Source organism: Melanerpes formicivorus, unplaced genomic scaffold, assembly GCF_026170545.1.
Source record: "Melanerpes formicivorus ecotype bairdi unplaced genomic scaffold, bMelFor1.0.p_v2 SCAF_13, whole genome shotgun sequence".
In the NCBI taxonomy this organism is placed as follows: Eukaryota; Metazoa; Chordata; class Aves; order Piciformes; family Picidae; genus Melanerpes; species Melanerpes formicivorus.
Window position 1 is genome coordinate 4,926,714 of NW_027142365.1, and position 19,284 is coordinate 4,945,997.

General features: G+C 49.4%; 1 protein-coding gene across 6 annotated transcripts in view; it reads right to left on the reverse strand.

Annotated features, from left to right (window-relative positions):
- Positions 1-19,284, reverse strand: part of LOC137444848 (mitogen-activated protein kinase kinase kinase 3-like) — an 83,588-nt gene that overhangs the window by 17,430 nt on the left and 46,874 nt on the right. For 4 of the 6 annotated variants that reach the window (XM_068145923.1, XM_068145924.1, XM_068145926.1 and 1 more), the window contains exons 4-8: positions 19,153-19,193; positions 18,050-18,149; positions 12,347-12,460; positions 10,730-10,841; positions 1,797-1,930 (exon numbers count right to left, since the gene is read on the reverse strand). In XM_068145923.1, the coding sequence (XP_068002024.1) occupies positions 1,797-1,930; positions 10,730-10,841; positions 12,347-12,460; positions 18,050-18,149; positions 19,153-19,193 (501 nt within the window). The remainder of the gene's footprint in view (positions 1-1,796; positions 1,931-10,729; positions 10,842-12,346; positions 12,461-18,049; positions 18,150-19,152; positions 19,194-19,284) is intronic. The other 2 variants (XM_068145927.1, XM_068145928.1) reach the window with 2 other exon arrangements.

Consider the following 19,284-nt stretch of genomic DNA (forward strand, 5'->3'; position numbering starts at 1 on the left):
AGTTCGCATTGTTTTGGCAGGACAGTCCCAACTGGAACGTGTGATCTTTCTTTGCTTCCCTCCTTTTACCCCAAAGCATCACTCTTCAAAGTGCACTCACTAGCTGAAGAGGGGCAAGGCCTCTGCTAGGCCCACTCTCCAACTCTACTAGCCATGCCAGGTCTCTTCCAGCAGTTAAACAAATGCTGAACAGCACACAAGCATAGAACTGAGAATCTGAGCAGGCTCCAGACTCAGTCTCTGTTCATCTGCCAAGCTGGTCTCAAGGCAAAGACTGCTGTTACATCACAGGCTTCCACAGGGGCATCCCCCAAAAGGCAGCTAGCATCAGCTTGTAAGAGGTTTTCCACAAGGCACACATGGAAGCTGCAGCACAAGGACATTCTCCAGGCAAAGGCCACATGAGGAAAAGCATGGCTTCTCAATGACAAGAGCTGAAAGAGCCCCGTCCCCAAATCTCCCTTTTCCCTGCATTTGATTTGCCAGAGAAGGGCAGCAGGCCACCCACAGTGTGATGCTGGGGAAAAATGAGGCAAGCATCTGGGAACTTTCATCAGGAGCAAGCTCAGAGCTCAGCCAGTGCTAATGGAGCTCCCCTCACAGCCAGTGGAGCTGCACCGATTTGCACCCAAGGGGAGTTCATGGGACCCTCCCTCTGCACACACACACACACACTTTATCTTAATCCCACCAAACGTGTTTGGAAGGCCTGTGAAAACAATGGAGAGCCAACTTTTGGCTGCAAGGAGCACAAGACACATCTGTGCTCTGACACTGCCAAGACTCACCCGGAGTGACTTCTTATTTTATTAATGCTGTCTAATAAACCGTTGAAAACATAACTTTGCCATGGAAACACTGGCACAGCCTGCACACAAAAGCAGAGCTAGTGGACTCTGTTTGAGTGTAGCAAATGCATGTGTCCTCTTGGGGCCACCACAACGGCCTACTAGAGTGAGCTTAGTGTCTTCTGGATGCCCCTCAATGTCCCTCCTGCAGAGCCAGCCCTCCTGAAAATCGTGGATCCTGGTCCTGCCCTTCCAAGAGCTTTGCAAGAATGCATTGTGTGCATTCTTCTCCAGACCTGTGCTATGCTCTTTGGAGCTACAGCTTGAGCAGAGATGCAAATAGAAAGGGAGGTGCAAGCTGCTCCCCCTCTGGTCCTTTGACATTACAGAGTCTCCCCCGTCATGGGCTCCAAATTGCCTGGAGGAAGAGGTACTGCTCACCGCTGTGCAGATGAACTGCTTGCTCTTTTATTACTGAGGGATGGAACATCTAAACTCCTTATTAAGGGAGGGGAAAGAATATGGGGGAGGGACTGAGACAAATCCACAGAGAAAGGCTGTGAGCAGAGCCAAAAACTGTAACTGGAGCTCAGGCAGAAACAGCAGAGGGGAAGCAGTGAGAGCTGCTGACATCCCCAGGCTGTTGCAATCGCAGGCAATCGTTGCTTGGCAAGCTCCCTCCTCATCCCAGCATCCAGGAAGGCTGTGGCCACAAGGGCCTGGCAGCTGGCACGCACATGTATCCCAGACCTACGCTCCTCCAGAGCTACCTGAGGTGCCTGAGCACGTTGCCATTACCACTGCAGCTGGCTTCTAGGGTTCTGAGAAACTGGGATGGCTGCTTCTCGAGCATGTCAAGCCCAGGGGCACCCATTCCTGGAAGCAGCTGGCCCGAGTCCCATGCAGAGGGCCCCCTGGGGATTCAGTGATGGGAATGGCACTCCCAGCACAGCTCCCCTCGAGCCCAGTGCTGTCTCAGTTTAACCCAAGTGCCCCAGCCCCACTTACATTCTGATCCATGGTCTCAGGGATGAACTCGCCCTCGCTGTTGATGCTGGTGTAGGATCCTTGACGAGCGATCTGCTGCTGCTCCTCAGGGACACTCCCTGGGGGTGGAGAGCTCCGGCCAGTGTGCAGAGAGCCTAGGACAAGGGAAAAGAACTGGTGAAGGGGAGGGCTGGCCACATCCAAATCCTTCAAGTGACACTCATCCAGTGATCACACACCTCCTGGAGATGCTGCTGGGTTTGAATTTGTGTGGAAGGGCACAGAGGAGCTAGAGATGTGATACTGTTTACAGGCATCCTACAAAGCTTTTGCAGCAGGGAAAGTTTGTTACTGTTGGACCACCACAACATCTAGCAGACTTGGCCTTCAACCTACCCTGGGTCCTAAGAGCTGGAGGCTGTATCCAGATGCTGGATAATGCCAGGAAGAAACGGGCTCCAGAGTTTTGCTGTGATGCAATCAGTCAACCTCTAAGCAAAACACAAAATCCAAGATCTAAACTCACCTTCCTTCTTTGACCACTGGGATTTCCTCCCTGGATCGCATCACTACCTTGTCCAGCAACCTGGGAAACAGCCCAGGTGAACTTGCTGCAACATCACTTAAACACTTATTATACACAAAAGAACTTGCACTCAGATACTCCTCTCCCCCTTCCCTACATGAAAATAAAGAGGTAGGGAAGCCACCCCTCAAATCCAAGAGCCACAGGGTGGGGAAGAACCTACAAGATCAGGTTTCCCCCATCTCCTGCCAAGGGAGGGTTGTCTCCTTGGTCTGTAGCCTCAGAGGCTCCATGCCTGCAGCTGTCAGAGCCACCACACCAGGCAGAGCTATCTGGAAACTCCTGGGGCTTTGCAGAGCATCGTGTGTACCTCAGCACAGAGAGAAAGGCTCTCACAGGCTCTCCCCAGGGCTTTAGTAGAAGAGGATTTCTGTTTTGCACCTGAGAGAGAACTCCACAGCTTCCCTATGTAGATGTCCCATTCATCCCTCTTATTCCCCTAAATCCACCCTAACCAATTCCTTGTGCCTTCTCAGGCTTTAGGGAGCATTGCCCTGGCTTGGCCCAGAGGCACAGGCTTGGCTTTGCTGATCTCCCTGCAGTCCCTCCGCTCCGTCCAGGGCTGTCATCACTCCACGGCAAGGAACTGCTGACGGAGGTCTGTGCTGCTCGGTGCTGGAGCATTCACCAGCCAGCATTGTGCAATTTCAGCCTGCACACCACACAACAACTTGTTTTTAAGCACACTTTTAAAAGGCACACATCCTTGGAGAGGCAGAAAGCACATGGAGATGCATTTCCTTACAGTTTGCATCCATTTTTGCTGCACTCTTGCCAGCTCGTTGGTTCATTACTGCCATTTGGTAACAACATGCCCAGGCTAAGCACAGTATTTTAAGAGGAAGAGGCCTGTCCCATTGTGAACAGTCAACACTGACCAATCAACACAACACTCCTGCCTCTTCTGCTGCTATCTGCATCATAGTTACTGTGCCAGATTGATCTCTGGCACAAATCCGTCAGTGTGATCGACATCACAAATCTGAGTCCCCACCTTCCATTTAATGTGATACACACAGAACCATAGAATTGTTGGGGTTGGAAGGGACCTCAAGGATCATCTAGTTCTAGCCCTGCTGCCATAGGCAGGGACACCTCATACTAGATCAGGTTGCCCAGAGTCACATCCAGCCTGGCCTTGAAAACCTTCAGGGATGAGGCTTCCACCACCTCCCTGGGCATTAACAGCGTCACGCCAGCATTGAAGATCACTGAATCAGGCCTGCTGGACTGACACCAAATGCAGAGAGATCTGTCCCATGGCACATCATCCTCCAGACTCCTTGCTTGGATTGTAAAAATAAAAGTCATATGGCTTTGAGTTACTTCTTCTTTTTTTTTCCCTTCTTCCTATTTTCTCCTTCACAGATTTCCTGCAGGATAAGAACACAGCGGAAAAAAAAAAGCCCATCTGAAGTGACGCCAAGATCAAGGGGAGAGAATCTCTCGAGTGCTGCGGCACTCATAATGAACTGGCTTCCCACCAGCCCTAAAAACAAAACCAGTTGGGAAGTGCAGCATCCTCTCTTTGAAGATAAACAAACAAAGGTTTAACCATTTCACAGTTCAGCCATCCTGGATACATCACTGCGCCACCGTCCCGCTCCTTTGCTTAGCAGATGCCAATCCAGCAGGCAGCACAAGGCCATTCGGGTGGCTCTTGCTGCTGGAGGATTTGCTGTGGTGTAACTGCTGCACCTTACTGGGTGCTGCTACAAGGAGGTGTGGGTCTGCTCGTGCAGAGCTGGGATCTTTCACTGCAGCAACACACCCACTGCCCACAGAACAGCTCTGACTGGGATTTTACAGTCTTGTTTGATTTTTTGCACCCAGAGAGTTAAACGAGATTTATCACAAGTGCAGAGGCTTTGCATGATCTCACATGAAGCCTTCGCCTGTAACAACTGCTCTCAGTAATCAGGTCAGTTGTGTTTGACCTTCAAGAGCCATATTTCCTGCCAAAAACTGTATAAGGGGTAAGACACTAAACATTTCCCAGCAGGCAAGGAAGTTAAACAAAATGCTTAGGCTTTTGCATCCCTGGAAACTGCTGGATTGAACCAGATCCCCTTCAGCCAGGCTATTTGGGTAGAAGAGCTGCTCAAAGTAATTTATGCAGCTTCACACTTCCACAAGCACTGAGACTTGTTGCTGCTGTTTCATGCCCAGGATGAACATGGAGAGGTGGTGGAAACAGAGCCACAGAGCCAAGGTTGATCCCCACCTCCAGCCCTATCCTCTCCCCTTAACAAAACCTCTGGCAATCTCAGTGCTGTGGGTGGAGGGCAATGGAAAACAGGGGTCAGAGAAAGAGAGCAACAGTGGTACTCAACAGCAAGCTTAACTCCTAGTGGGGCAACATACAGCTTATTGGATATATTAGCTAATGCTGCTTTACCCACCCAGAGGCAGAGAAAGGAACGGACAGACATGCCCAGATATGCCTCTTTGACACATCACAGATGCTCTTCATGCTTGACCTAACTCAAGAAACTGCAGCAGCAGGCACAGAAAGGGGACCCCCAACAGACTGTCCTTCTGGGTCTACAGGATTACAGCCAGCTCCAGCCCTCAGACCCAGTGGGCATGGGGCAGGTACTGAGGCACTTCTTCATATAGCCAAATGCTGTCCAGATGTCAGCAGCTGCACTCAGGACTCCTGAACTCAGAGAAACTCTGCAGAATGCCACTGGCTGAGCATCTGACCTCAGTTACCCTTTAGATCAAGGTGGTTCAGGAAGGGATTTCTGCTCCATGCTGCAAGCAATAATGCAAAGCCACATTTCTGAGACTAGAGCACAGCATGTCCTCCACAGTGAACCAGGCCAGCACGGAGACTTACAGTTACTGCTGGCACCTACTGGGGTCTTTCATGTTCCCTTCTGTTATTTTTCTTCAAGAAGTCTTTCATGCAGTATGTGCAGAGTTTGTGGTGCTGCACGTACAGCCAGCTTCCCTGTGCCAGTTTTGCCGTGCCTCCGCCTCCACGTTCTCTGGCTTCACCCTGACTCTCCCCAGGTCTCTCACAGAACTTCATCCACCACTGGCCAGCATCAAGCAGGGGGCCCAATGGAGAAGAGAAGCCCCTTAAATGTCAGAGATGGGGAGGGTTTGTTGGCAGCTGTCTACACTCCACAGCTGCAGCCACGGAGAGCCCAGCCCTGGGATGACATCGCTGCAGCGCTGAAGGAGGGACATGACGTCAAGATGTGCCGTTCCTCTGAGCCCTGGCAGACACGCTGGGCTCAGGATGCAGTGCCACAAGATGAGACAAACCTGCAGCAATTTTCTTACTCTGACTGTCAAGGAGAGGTATGAAAAGATGGACCAAATCTCTCTTCATTTCCTCTTTTTTCAGAGGGACCCCTACAAGGCTCCCACCTCTCTGCCCTGATCCTCTCAGGATGGATTCCTGCTTCTAGATTTAAGGCTTCAAGGTTCCTCTATACTAACAAACAAGACAGAGCCCATTTTCTAGCCTTAAAGCAACTAATACAATGCACACAGACAAATTCTCCTCCTCTTCTCAAAGCAGAGGCATTCTCACCCATCCCAGCTCCTCCAACAGTTCCCTAGCCCATGCTATCCCAGACTGTACCTGGGCGCTGCTGGAATTACAATCACTGGTGCAAGGCTGAGCAGGAAATGTCCCAATGATTAAGCAACCTCATCAACAGCCAGCCAGTGCTTGTGCCCTGTCCCTGTGAGCTTAACAGCACAAATATCACTTCCAGGCCTTTGTTTCTCAGCCATCTGGCCTTTCCAAGCACCAGCAACGTCTTTGTACCATCTCTCTCCAGAGATCTGCAATCAAATCCTCCCAGCGTGCTAGCAAGGGTTAGATGATGCTTGCACATGAGCAAACACCCATAAAAACCTGGGCACCATCACTGCAGTGTCAGTTCTCCAAGGCAAATGCCCTGCTGTTCCCAAGGCTGGTCCATGTTTGTCAGCCCAAACCCAGCCAGTACTCCTGCCTGCTCTGGAGAGGGCTGGCAAGCACACAGTCATAGAACCATAGAATCAGTCAAGGTTGGAAGGGACCACAAGGATCATTTAGTTCCAACCCCCCTGCCATGGGCAGAGACACCTCACACCAGAGCCTAATCCAGCCTGGTCTTAAAACACCTCCAGGGATGGTGCCTCAACCACCTCCCTGGACAACCCATTCCAGGGCTCCACCTCTCTCTTCTCCTCACATCTTCCTCACATCCAGCCTGAATCTCCCCACCTCCAGCTTCATTCCATTCCCCCTAGTCCTATCACTACCTGAGATCCTAAGAAGTCCTTCTCCAACCTTCTTGTAGCCCCCTTCAGATACTGGAAGGCCACAATTAGGTCACCTCAGAGCCTTCTCTTCTTCAGACTGAACAGCCCCAACTCCTTCAGTCTGTCCTCATAGGAGAGGTGCTCCAGCCCTCTGATCATCCTTGTGGCCCTTCTCTGGACACCTTCCAGCACCTCCATATCCCTCTTGTAATAGGGGCTCCTGAACTGGATGCAGTACTCCAGGTGGGGTCCCACCAGAGCTGAGTAGAGGGGGAGAATCACCTCCCTTGCCCTGCTGGCACACGATGCCAGTGCTCAGCAGCCTGTTTTGCTACCATGGGAAAATAAAGAAAGAAAGATATAAATACATAAAGCAAGCTTTTAGCAAATGTTTCTAGTGAAATGGTGACTCTGGAACAGGGCTCTTGAACAATTTGTGGATAATGGTCTGTAACATGCATTTCCTCAAAGTAAATAAACCCAACCTTCAGTTATCTGAGAATTCAGAACCCAAATAGATTTCAGCCAACGTTTCCTGGCACTCAGCTGAGCAGTTGCAGATGCTGGTCACCGCCAGGCTGGAACATTTTCTACTTCTCCTCCCCCCCCCAAAGAAAAAAGAGGGGAGAGATTTCCACTGAAAAAAGTTTTATTGGCAAACAAAATAAAAATATTCACTTTGCATGAGGTTTTTCAGGGACATGGACTGAAGACATTTTCTCTCCAGTAAAGGCAAAAATAGCCAAACATTCCCCAGAACACCTACCCTCCCCCTTCCAATAGGCTTGTGCCAACAACATGCAGTTTTATTATTTGTTGCTGCTGCTAACACATGGCAGAGTCAGCAGAAAAACATGAGACATCTCAGAAACACTGAGAACATGACCCTAAAGCACCTTTTTTATAGTCACTTGAAATCCTTTTAAATGTGGTTGCAAGAGAGAAGACAAACTGCCTTAAGATCCTCTCTTGACAGCAGCCCCTTTGATGGCAGCAGAAGCAGACACTGGGATACCTTGCCACTGCAAGTGAAGAAGAGGTTTTCCTACAGAAATCCCAGCCTCTTAGGCTGTCTTCTGACTATCCATCAAGCTCAGTGAAATCTCTGGTTCAGGGAACCACAATGGAGGATCATCTCTGTCTGCTTCCTGACATTCAGGTTTACCCTCCATTTGAGCACTGCTTTCCCTTTCAGCTCACCAGAGTTTCTGCCCAGCTGCTAGGTTACCCAGTTCTGATTCAGGAGGTCAAGAAAACCAATCTGCTGGACTGTGAACTCCTCCTAAGCAGAGCTGTAGCAGTTTCATGCAGAACCCAGATAACTCCAAAGGTGTCAGGTGTGCTGTGCTGTTACCATGTAGAGGGTTTGAGTAATCTCTTTTCTGACAGTCTGCATGGAAGAAACCAGAGTGTCTGCAGCACAGGCTGGTTACCTCTCTGGTGAGACCCCACCTGGAGTACTGTGTCCAGTTCTGGAGCCCCTATTACAAGAGGGATCTGGAGGTGCTGGAACGTGTCCAGAGAAGGGCCACGAGGATGATCAGAGGGCTGGAGCACCTCTCCTATGAGGACAGACTGAAGGAGCTGGGGCTGTTCAGTCTGCAGAAGAGAAGGCTCCGAGGTGACCTAATTGTGGCCTTCCAGTATCTGAAGGGGGCCTACAGGAAGGCTGGGGAAGGGCTTCTCAGGATATCAGGTAGTGATAGGAGTAGGGGGAATGGAATGAAGCTGGAGGTGGGGACATTCAGGATGGATGTGAGGAGGAAGTTCTTCCCCATGAGAGTGGTAAAGCCCTGGAATGGGTTGTCCAGGGAGGTGGTTGAGGTCCCATCCCTGGAGGTGTTTAAGACCAGGCTGGATGAGGCTCTGGCCAGCCTGATCTAGTGTGGGGTGTCCCTGCCCATGGCAAGGAGGTTGGAACTGGGTGATCCTTGTGGTCCCTTCCAACCCTGAATCATACTATGATACTATGATACCTTTGCTACCCAGCTATATAACAGTGCTGAGTACCCTGGGTTTGATGCATTAGCAGTCAGGATGCAGACCCTCCTGTTGGTACATGCTGCAGCCTAGATCTGGTGCTGCACAGTCCTCCCCTCTGCTGTTCAGGCATTCCCTCAAAATCCATCTGTACCTCAGGCTCTCACCCTTGCAGAGCTGCTGCATCTGCTTTGATCTGCTTTGTCTTATCTACAGGATGCTGCTATTCGAGGTAGTGACACATCACAGTCAGTGGTGCAAACCTGGCCAGGATACTCCAGCAGCTCCAAAACAATAAGAAAAAGCCAAAGCATGGCATAAAAGTTAGCCTGAAAGTCTAACTTTGCAAGAACCAAAGTTCTCACTAGCACAGCTACACATGGAATCAGTTCTGCCCGTCACGCTCCATCCACACATCAGTGACAGCTCCCAGTGCCACAGCTCTTCACTGGTGTGTATCAACAGCTTAGCAAGTGCCAAAAAACATTGCAGCAGAGATGTTTTGCTCAAGCACAGTTTCTGCTGAGGCTCTGTGCCTTACCATGTACTTCTCTGTGCATTTCATTCACGGTTATCTAATGATTCTTGCCAGACTCTGGGCAAACTCTCAAGACCCATGTGAGCTAGGAAAAAAGAACAAAATAGCAAAAGGCAGCCCTGGTACATGCAAACACTGAGCCCAAAGAGAGCTCTCATGCATCCAGCACCCACCTCTGGCTTCACTGAGAGCTGGGCATGGCTACAACAAGGGGCTAGACTGGACCTGCCCTAAAAGAACATTTCCTATGCATCAGTATCTGAGATGCAGCAAACCACAGGATATGTTATCATGGCAGCACAGGCTACAAGCCAGAAAAGGGGAAAATCCTTGAAGAAAAACACTCTTTTGCTGCACAAAGAGCTTGGAAGTGTTTACTGCCATGTAAGCACAGAGGCTCTGTGGAGGATGAAATGTATCTTCATGTACATTTGTATAGGGAAAGCCCCACTTTATTCAAGGCCTCTGATGCTGTTGTTTCTACAGCTACTGAATAATTGTACCACAACAGGGATCTGTAGAAGCTGCCCTGTAACCAGCACCCACAGGCATGGCAGAGAACACACACACTGCATGACAAAATCATCAATCCTGCCTGTATGTTGTAATAGGAATAATTACTCCCCTGTTATAGAGTCCTGCTTCACCAGTTCTGCACAAGGCACCCTGAGCTTGACAAGGTTCTTCTCACCAAAGCTCCTACAGACAGCATATCAGGAGTATGTGGCATTTCAAAAAGCTCAGAGGACTTCAGAAGATAAGCACAAACTAAGGCACAGAAAACCAAAGCAAACCACATGAGGCTACAAACAAACTCTGCTCCCTGCAGGGCTGCAAGAAGAAACCAGGCATTTGCTGGCCTGGCTTCAGAGGCTGCAGGTCTGAAGGAAAAGCATCCTCCCCTTCATCTGAAACATGACCCCTGCATAACACCTGTGCACATCCACTTGTCCCTGCCCATGGTAGGGGGGTTGGAACTAGGTGATCCTTGAGGTCCCTTCCAACCCTAACAATTCAATGATTCTCCTGAGAAGCAGCTACCACAGACTTCATTCCACCCACAAGAAGAGACTGGTGGTGCAGAGACATCTATTTGGTCCTTGTGTGGCAAAGCTGGTCTCAGCTCAGGAGCCAAGGAACCCAAGCTCATTCATCTATGTTACTCCCTTCACTGGGAAAACAGGAGAGACACTGAGAAACAGCAGCAGATGGCTAAAGGAGTAAGTATGCCAGGGTCCCAAAACCCCTTGGCTTTCTACAGAACCTCTCTTCACTTTGACAAAGCTCAGTAGCACTGAATTCCCCAGAGATTTTTACCACTGCACTTCTCCCCTCACATCACACCTCAGATCCCCTGCTCTTAGTTTTCATGCCCAATGTGACTCTGCTCAGCACAACCTCATCCAACCTATGCAGCCTGCAGTCTCTTCCTCAGGCTGAGGATATGCAGCAACTGGTGGGAGACATCAGGGTGGCCATCCAGACTGTAGCAGCTACAGGGGTGTGACAGGAAAGAGAAAGGGGATGGCAGCCAGCTTGTAACAGCACAAAAAGCCTCTCAGAGCATCGCATTTCACTGACCTGTTGAATACTTCCTTGTCCTCTCGGAGTCTTTGTACAGGGATCCCATGATGTCCCCCATGGACCTGGAGATCCTCATCTCATGCTGTTTACTGTTGTTCGGCTGGAGGAGCTGGTAATCAGACAAAGGGGAAGATCAGACTCAGCCAGAGCCCCTGTGGACACACCATGTGAAACCCTGTATTTGGCTCCCCATGACCATATTGCCCAAGAACTACTTCTAAAAAAATGAAAACCAGACGCGCACGTAATCTGAAGTGATCCAAAAACCATTCACAAGTAATTCATGTCTCTTGTTAAAACACTCTAATAAAACTAAGCTCCAGTTGACAGTGGTAAACACAGACATTTGACAGAAAAGCCTGATTCTGCATTGCATTATCTCTAGATACACACAGACATTGATCCCTGGCCTGAACCCAAATCTAGAGTCCCAAAATCAGAGCCTTGCCTACACGCTCCCTAGCCTCCCGTGGCAGCTTAGGCACTGCAGAGGAAGAGAGGAGGGTCAGGCTCTGCTAGAGAAGACAGAGAAGGGGAGGAGCAATGAAATGCATACCCAACTGGTAACTTAAATAACTGTGGCCAAGTCTCACTAAGATTATGTGCTACAGTGCACAGTGATTTTGTGATGATTTTATGTCTGACCTTGGAACTCTATGTTCTTACATGGAGGAGCATGGTTATATGCTTCAGGAAGAGATGGACCTCCTCTCAAAGGTATGCATGAATCCACCTGGCCTCCCTGCTCTTGGTAGCTGACTTGGAATACTTCTGTGTTCCCAGAGCTGCTAGGGAAGATCACTCCATTTCTGCTCTAGACTTAGGAAACCTCAACTGATGGCTGAATATTCCACTATGTCTCTGTCCTGGCACTTCAACTGCCTCTCAAAGGGAGCATAGAAGTTTCAAGAGCTTGGAGCACCAGCACCAGCATGAGGATAGGCAGTCTGAGATTCAAGACTCCTAGCCTCTCCAGGACTTCTAGGAAATATAAGGAAGAAAGGGAGTTGCAACATCTGCAAATCCCTTGCTTTACAGCCCGTGCTTGGGGCAGCACGACATGTGCTTGGCAAGACACTCTGTGCAGGCAAGGTCAAGCTAAACAGGCTTAACTGCAAAACCACTGAGCTCAGGAAAACCAAGTAAATAAATATGTAAAGACAGACAGTCCTGCATGAGACTCAAGGGTTCTCGAGTTTGCTCTTCCTGGCTTTAGTACTGCAGCACCACATGGAGGGAACAGTCCCCATGCTGCCACCCAGCACGGCGAGAGCCAGGGCATCACTCTCTATACAGAGCAAAGGCTGCAGAAATTCCTCTCTAGAAAGGAAGCATCCCTAGGCAGAAAGCACAAGGGCTCCTCTTGGGGTTTAACCTTGCCTGAGGATCAGTATGGTATTTAACCCTACAAAGGGTGCAGGAGGAGCTAGAGGGAGCTGAGCGCAGTCTCACACCAGGAGGATTTGTGAGCAGCTGAGGCAGAGCAGGGCTGACCCCTCTCACGGCCACCTTGCCCTCGGCTCTTCCCCGTCAGGAGACTCATGTCCACTCCCCAGCACAATAACAAGGCATCTTGCTCCGGACACAGCGGAGCAGGGAAGGTGCAGGACTCACATTCGCTTTCTTTGGAGCACTCACAAGGATCCGCAGGCTCTTCAGGGAAGGGCTCAGCTCCAACTGTTCCATCGCTTTGTCCAAGTCTTCCTGGGATTTCAGAGGGATCAGGAGCTGGAAGGGATTGAACAACACCGGAGTGCAGCAGTGTCACACTTCTGGGTAAACAGAGGAAGCCAGACCTTTGCAGTGAGCAGCCTGGGAATCGGGACGTGAGGGAGGAACCCAAGAAGGTGGATGGAAAACAAAGCTCCCATGCCCCCCAGCTTGCTGAGCTGTAACAGCTTTTTCCAAGTTCTCATCTACCAAGGAACAGATGTAAAAAATCACAACAATAGACATCTGCAAGGAGACAGCTTAAAGGTCACATCACCCATTCAGCTAGTGAGGAGAGGTGAAGGCTGAGACAAAACCCTAGGCTCAGTGTCTGCTGTTGTGAGGCTGCTCTGATCTTGGGAGTTTGTAGGCAAGACCTGCTGCTACCCAGCCCAGAACAACCCCACACATTCCTCCTGGGAAAAGGGTCATGCAATGGTGCTCCAAGGAAGCAGTGAGCTGCTCCCAAAGATTCATTCTGATAGATCCTCAGTGGCCTTCCCTGCTGCTGCAGTCCATGCTTCTGAAGACTGACACAGCCCCCCCAGTGCTTGGGCACCATCTCACAAACTACAGCCTCTTCACTTTTGATGTGAATGAAAGGTGTGCACTGCTCTCCCTCCAGGAACCACTTCTTTGATGCCCAGCAGGGCAAATCTAGCTTCTGCACGTTATAAGGTAAATAGGATAGAGCTACAGTGCTGTGTCTATCAGGCAGCTAAGGGTTCTGGTGTTTTCCTGGTGAGGGGCAGATCATTGCCCTCATATCTCCAGAGGGAATTTGACCCTGACGTTGCTGTGTGGTGCACCACGTCCTGCAGATGGCCTACAAAGCTTCCAACACCCAACACAGCTGCACTTCAGAGGAGCTTTGTGGACTTCTGCTGCCCTAGGCTAAGATTAAAACCAGGGCTTTTTGCCCCCCACACAGGGGCATTCTGCCCAATCTCATAAAATCCAGGCTTCAGCCTCTGTAGGTTGCCTGGGGCACTGGCACTGATTCCAGCCAGCACAGCACACATTTACACTCATGCCTCTGCCAAAGTAGACAGAAGTTTACCTACTGAAGGGACCAAGCAGCCACAGGTCTCAGTAGGCTTCCAGTGGTCTTACTGGGATCCACAGCTGCCCAGAACTCCTGCAAGACAGCTCAGCCCTCTGGGTGATCAGGGTTCACACCACCAGCCAGAGCAGAAGCACTTCAGATCAACTGCCAGAGATGACACTCTAAAGCTGCCTGTGTCTACCTTTTTGATCCCAGTCTGCTGCCAAGGCTTTGGCTGCTGGCCTGTAGGCAAACACACCTCGGACTGTGTGCACTGAGACTAGGACTTCATGAATGACCAGGTCAAGGGAAAACTGCAGACCCTGGCCAACAGAGATGAGGTTTCACCTCAGAAAACTGCTCCAGTCACCTCCTCCACCCAAGTACTGCAGCTGCAGCTTGCCAAGCTCCATCTTAAGATGTCCATGTGACTGCTGTTTCCGCAAGCGTGACCACCTCAAGATTTTGACTGAGTTTCTTCTAAAGAATGAACCTCAGGTTGAGTTAGAAGTGCTCTTCTGGTGTGTGGCTGAGAAATTCCTACCAAAAAACCAAGGCAGCACAGAAGACCAGACCCTGGAGCAGAGCATTTAGCAGATTCAGTGAGGAAGAAGGATAATCAGGCTGTGCACCCTTTCTCTGAAGTTTGTTTATTCATTTGTGGGTAGGAAAAATATTCCAAGAGGAACTCTTGAGAAAGCCTTGCCTAAGTATACCCTATAGGCTGTGAGGACTGATGTTCTCAACCAAACCACACAGGATACAGTTCAGGAAGATGTCCCTGACCTTCCAAGCAAGGGACCAAACCACCTGGTGCAGTGATTGGGTGTGAATGAAAGGAAAATACTGACCAGGTAGCATGAACCACTCAGGGCTTTCAGCAGATCCACACATTAAATGGTCAGACCATGGCTTATGGTTAAACTTTGGGATCTGGATGAATCACCCATGTTCACAGCTGGTACCAGACAAAGGTGGTATTGAATATGTCTCCCAAGTAGTGTGCAGCTGTTCTCAGTCTGCTTCCTTACACAAGGAGGAAAGCTGAAGACACGTTCTCTTGGTACAAAGCTGAACCCTCCTGAAGTTCACAAGGGCTCTGCAGGTGCATCAAGCTGACAAGCCTTCTCTCCTCTGCTCACCCATACAGAAATGGGAATGGCGGAGAGCTGCTCCCCCTTGTTTCACCACCAAGCAGAATCTAACTCCCAACTGAATGTACAGTCCCACTGCTCACCCATCCCTTCACTAAGCTCCTCACAAATCCCTCAGCTGCTGCTTTGAACAGAATGTTCTAGGGGTCACTCCACCTCACTCCAGTATCACAACATTATTAACACTTTTGCATGCTTACTTCAGAGGAGCCAAAACCATCAGGCAGAAGTTGCCCTCCCCTAAAAGGGCCTGGAGCCAATATTTAGCTTGGCTTTACCCATTACCCACATCTGGCAAGTAGATTTTACTCAGTTTGGCTTCCAGACTGCAGCACATATGGATATCAGAAATAGGTATCTGCTGGGCATGAAGCTAAACACAGACTCATGCAGAACCACAGAAGTAATTGCCAGAGTGCATTTCAGTAACTGGATTTGTTCTGTCTACAGAGAGAGCAGCTATAATGAACAGCAAAGTTTGCCTACGTAGAAGTGTCACTAAATGGAGCTTGTTAGATGTTCTTGCTCCTCTGGAGCCCACTGGTTTAGTATGAGACTTGGTACTCAGTCTACTGCAGTCTAAGAAAGTGAGTGCAAAGGGTGAGTTTTCTCTGACCACAACAGTATTGCTAGACCTCACTCTGTAAGACACTGCAGAAAGCCAAAGAATAGTAGGAAACAGGGTTGGGGAAAAATCTGAGAGGTCAATTAGTTCATCTTCCTGCCCAGTGCAGGACCAACTGGCATCAACAATTCTCAGCAAACATTTGTTAAATGTGCTTTTCTCTCCTCCCCCTCTCCATAATGGAGCTTCTACCACTGCCCTAGGCTTTAACTCTCCCCTACCTTCAGAAATGATGCTGGGGGACAGGCTCAGAGGAGACAAGCAAGGTGGGGGTGGGTAAGGAGGGAACTGGTGACACACTGAGGTTCAGAGTTCTGCCCAAGGTCAAATCACAAGTTAGTCATGGAGACAGGACAAACCTGGAGCAGCTGTTTTGCAGTGCATGCAGATCAAACTCAGAGCCTTTGCCATGAAAGCTCAACCTTTCAATCCATAACACAGCTGAGGTCTAACACCATGTCCTGCTGCCCACAGCCAGGCCGGATTTTGCTGTCCCACTCATCAGAAAGAGGAGCCAAGCTCAGCACTAACGTGCAGATATGCCCCACACGGTACACCCATGGCCAGGCCCTACTCTTATCTTTACCAGTCCAAGCCTGCTGATTCCATGGTCCCACCAGGATGTGATTCATGCATGCCCCAGCTCCACCCAGCTGGCATGCTCATCTCTCTCATCTTAGCTGCAGGACTTCTGCTTCACCGGCACGGGTGAGCTTTTAGACAGGGGCAGGTTGACCTCAGTGTCATTTTTATCTACAAGGTGCTACTGCAAGAGAAACATTTGATGCAACAACAAATTACTGCACAGTTCCCTTTGAGCATGAAGAAAGCCTGAAACAAATAAGTCTCTGGGCAGGCTACCTCTGAGCCTCAAAACCTGCCCCAGGATGTGCTAGGAGAGAGATACTGGTGCATCACCATGTGGATGTACAGGCTAGCTCCCTGAACATCACTTCTGTCTGCTTTTAGTGTTTTGACAATAACAACCCTGAATTACTACTGCTCAGACCTCTGTCCACTGGTGTAGGCTCTCACAGGGAAAAAAAATATGTATAGAAAAATAAAACACTGAAAGTTGTCCTCTGCTCCAAGAAGGGAGGAGTACCCAAAGGCCTGCTCGTGGTTCCACTGTGTGCTGTGCACATGCCCAGGAAGAGAGTCTCTAACATGGGATAAAGATGTGGTATTCAGGCTTCTGTTTGCTGCTGCTGGAAAAAATTCCTCTTCCAGTGGAAAGAAACCTGGAATGAAATGAGTCATGCCTGGAGAATTCAATGGCAGGCTTTTCCTGGGAGGGCTGTCAGAGAATGCCCAAGATTAGAAACCTGAATGTATTCAAAGACAAAACCCAGAGGACAAGGGGAGGATCAAACCTCCACTGAAACAGAAGGGGGGGAAGAAGAGGAAAAGCTCTCCTGACAACTTCTCTCTCTTTTCATGCTTTGCTGAAGAGCTGCTAGCCACTTGTAATTAATACTCAAACAAGCAAATTGTCAGGATAAATCCAAAAGAGTTTGTGTTTAAAAGCCCATCTGTTTGCTATCTGGCCCTCTCCTTCTTCCCAAAGCCAAATCCACCTTGAGACTCCAGCAGCTCCAGCTGCCTGCCCAGCTCTCATGGCAAGATGTCTCACAAGGAAACACTGAGCACATCAAAACAAGATGCCAAGGATTGTCCCCTTCTAGGAAAAGGCTCTCTTCAGTGCTCTCCTCTCAGACACAATGGTAGGCTCAGAGGAAAAGCTGAAAAAACACAGCGGCCTATGTTGGAGAAGAAATAGCTTTAATCCTTCAAATGTAAGGATCACAGAGGGAAGGTTTCTTGGTTGCTTGTATGTGGCCATATGACCTGCTAGAGGAACCTCCAATGATGCCGACTTCACTGTAGACCTAAGCACAAGGAGATGCACATGGCTCTGGGGGCTTGGAGTGAAACAAGACAGAAGTACACTGTGTTTGCTAACAGCACTGTTTCCCGCTCTCTAGACTTCACTGTGCCCCTGCAACTGGCCCCAGGATGAGAAGGTTTTGCACCCTACCCAAAGACACAGTACCCTACAGTCATTTTGTGTGTCTCTCAGGAAAACCATTTGAATAGAATAGAATTAACCAGCTTGGAAAAGACCTTTGAGATCATCGAGTCCAACCTATCATCCAGTCCATCTCATCAACCAAACCACGGCACCAAGCACCCCATCCAGTCTCTTCCTAAACACCTCCTGTGATGGAGACTCCACCACCTCCCTGGGCAGCACATCCTAAAGGCCAATCTCTCTTTCTATGAAGAACTTCTTCCTAACATCCAGCCTAAACCTCCCCTGGTGCAGCTTGAGGCTGTGTCTCAGCCACTCTCCTCTCTGCCCTGTGTGTGCCCTCTCACCAACCAGACACTGACAGTTGGTCCTGTTGTCCCAGGGGTGTCCAGAAGAAAACATCTACTGTGCAGCTGAACTAAAAATGTCTCCACCATCTCAGTTACCCAGTTCATCGTCCTGTTTGAGTTACAGGGACTTTTTTAGTTCTGGGCAAAGGCAATGTTCCTGGGTCACCATTTAATGGGCTTTAATTGAAAAGAAAGGAAGAGCTGGCTTGGAGTCCAAGACTCCAACTGAGCCACGTCCAGACAGCAGCTCTTACATGCTTGCTAGGTGGGAACCACAATGCAAGTTTATTTTTCTCCACATACATGTACAACAGTAAATTAGGGCCTTTAGAACAAAGCTCAGCTCTGAAGAGGTCCCCAGGCACCCTAAAACTCCCCCTTTGCAATAAGGAGAAGAGTACCTCATTGCACACACAGACTAAGTCCATCGTCTGTCCAAAAGCATCCGTGACCTTCTGCACCACTTCTTTGAACTTGACTGGTCTTGGGAACTGGATAATCCTGGACACAAATACAACAACAGTCCCCATTTACTTGAAGCACACTGAGATGTGGGGTTAGACTGACAGCTGAAAAGGAAGGATCTGTATTCTTCTGCAACAAAGCATAAGGCTTGCTCCTTGCTTTTACACTCTTCTGTACAGAGACGTTGCCCATCTGCCATGCAACTTGACCTACCCTGCAAGAATATCTACCCAAAATCCTAGTGCAGATCCCCTTTATGTGAGGTACAGGTGGAAAAGAATGTCCAGCAGCCCTTCACTGGAGAAGGCTCAGGATCAGGCACTGGGCAGTGATCTATCATCTTCATTTTTAGCAAAGGGCTTTGACAGGGAGAAAGCATGGGAGACTGAATGATGCATTCTGGCCTCCTGTCACTCTCCTGTGCCATCACATGCAGCAGCTCTATAGGTACCCATCAGTAGGTACACTCCAGCCCTACAATAACATTACTTAATTTTTCCTTGGCTCTAGCATGCAACTTGGACCATGAGCCTGTGAGTTTCCAGCCCTGTGTCGTGTCCTGTCCTGCTACAGCCACCAAGCAGAGGTGATTCCATGAAAATGTCAAGCAGGGAAGGGCGGGCAAGCTTTAACTCTCAGCTCTATTTTTATGGGACTCATGCCCAAAATCTGCTTATCTGAAGTGTCATAGGCTGCTAATCAAAGGACACATTTCTGCAGAGCTGCAGCTCAGCTGTGGTTCAGCAGGGCTCAGGAATCAAAATGAGAAGAGGCTTCAAGCGTGCCCCCTATGTCCCTGGCAAGAAGCATGTAATGACTTCCAGCTTGGAACCACTTTGCCTCTGTGCAAATCCCAGGAGGTACTCGTGTCAAATAGGACGACAAGGCAAGGCTCTTGTGTATAAAACTGTAGCTGATTTTAGGGGAATGAATTCTTCTGGGGAGCTCATCTGCAGCTGGTTGAAGTCAGTAGGGTGATGTTGGGTAAAAGAAATGTAATTTTTCCCTGTACAGATAGGGGACTGGGCTGGGTACTTACCTTTTCTCTCCTTCATATTCAAACTTGATCCTGACATTTCGCTGTAGAAAGGAAAAGCAGAAAATGGTTAGGTAGAATAGAGTAGAACAGAACGGAACAGAACAGAACGGAACGGAACGGAACGGAACAGAA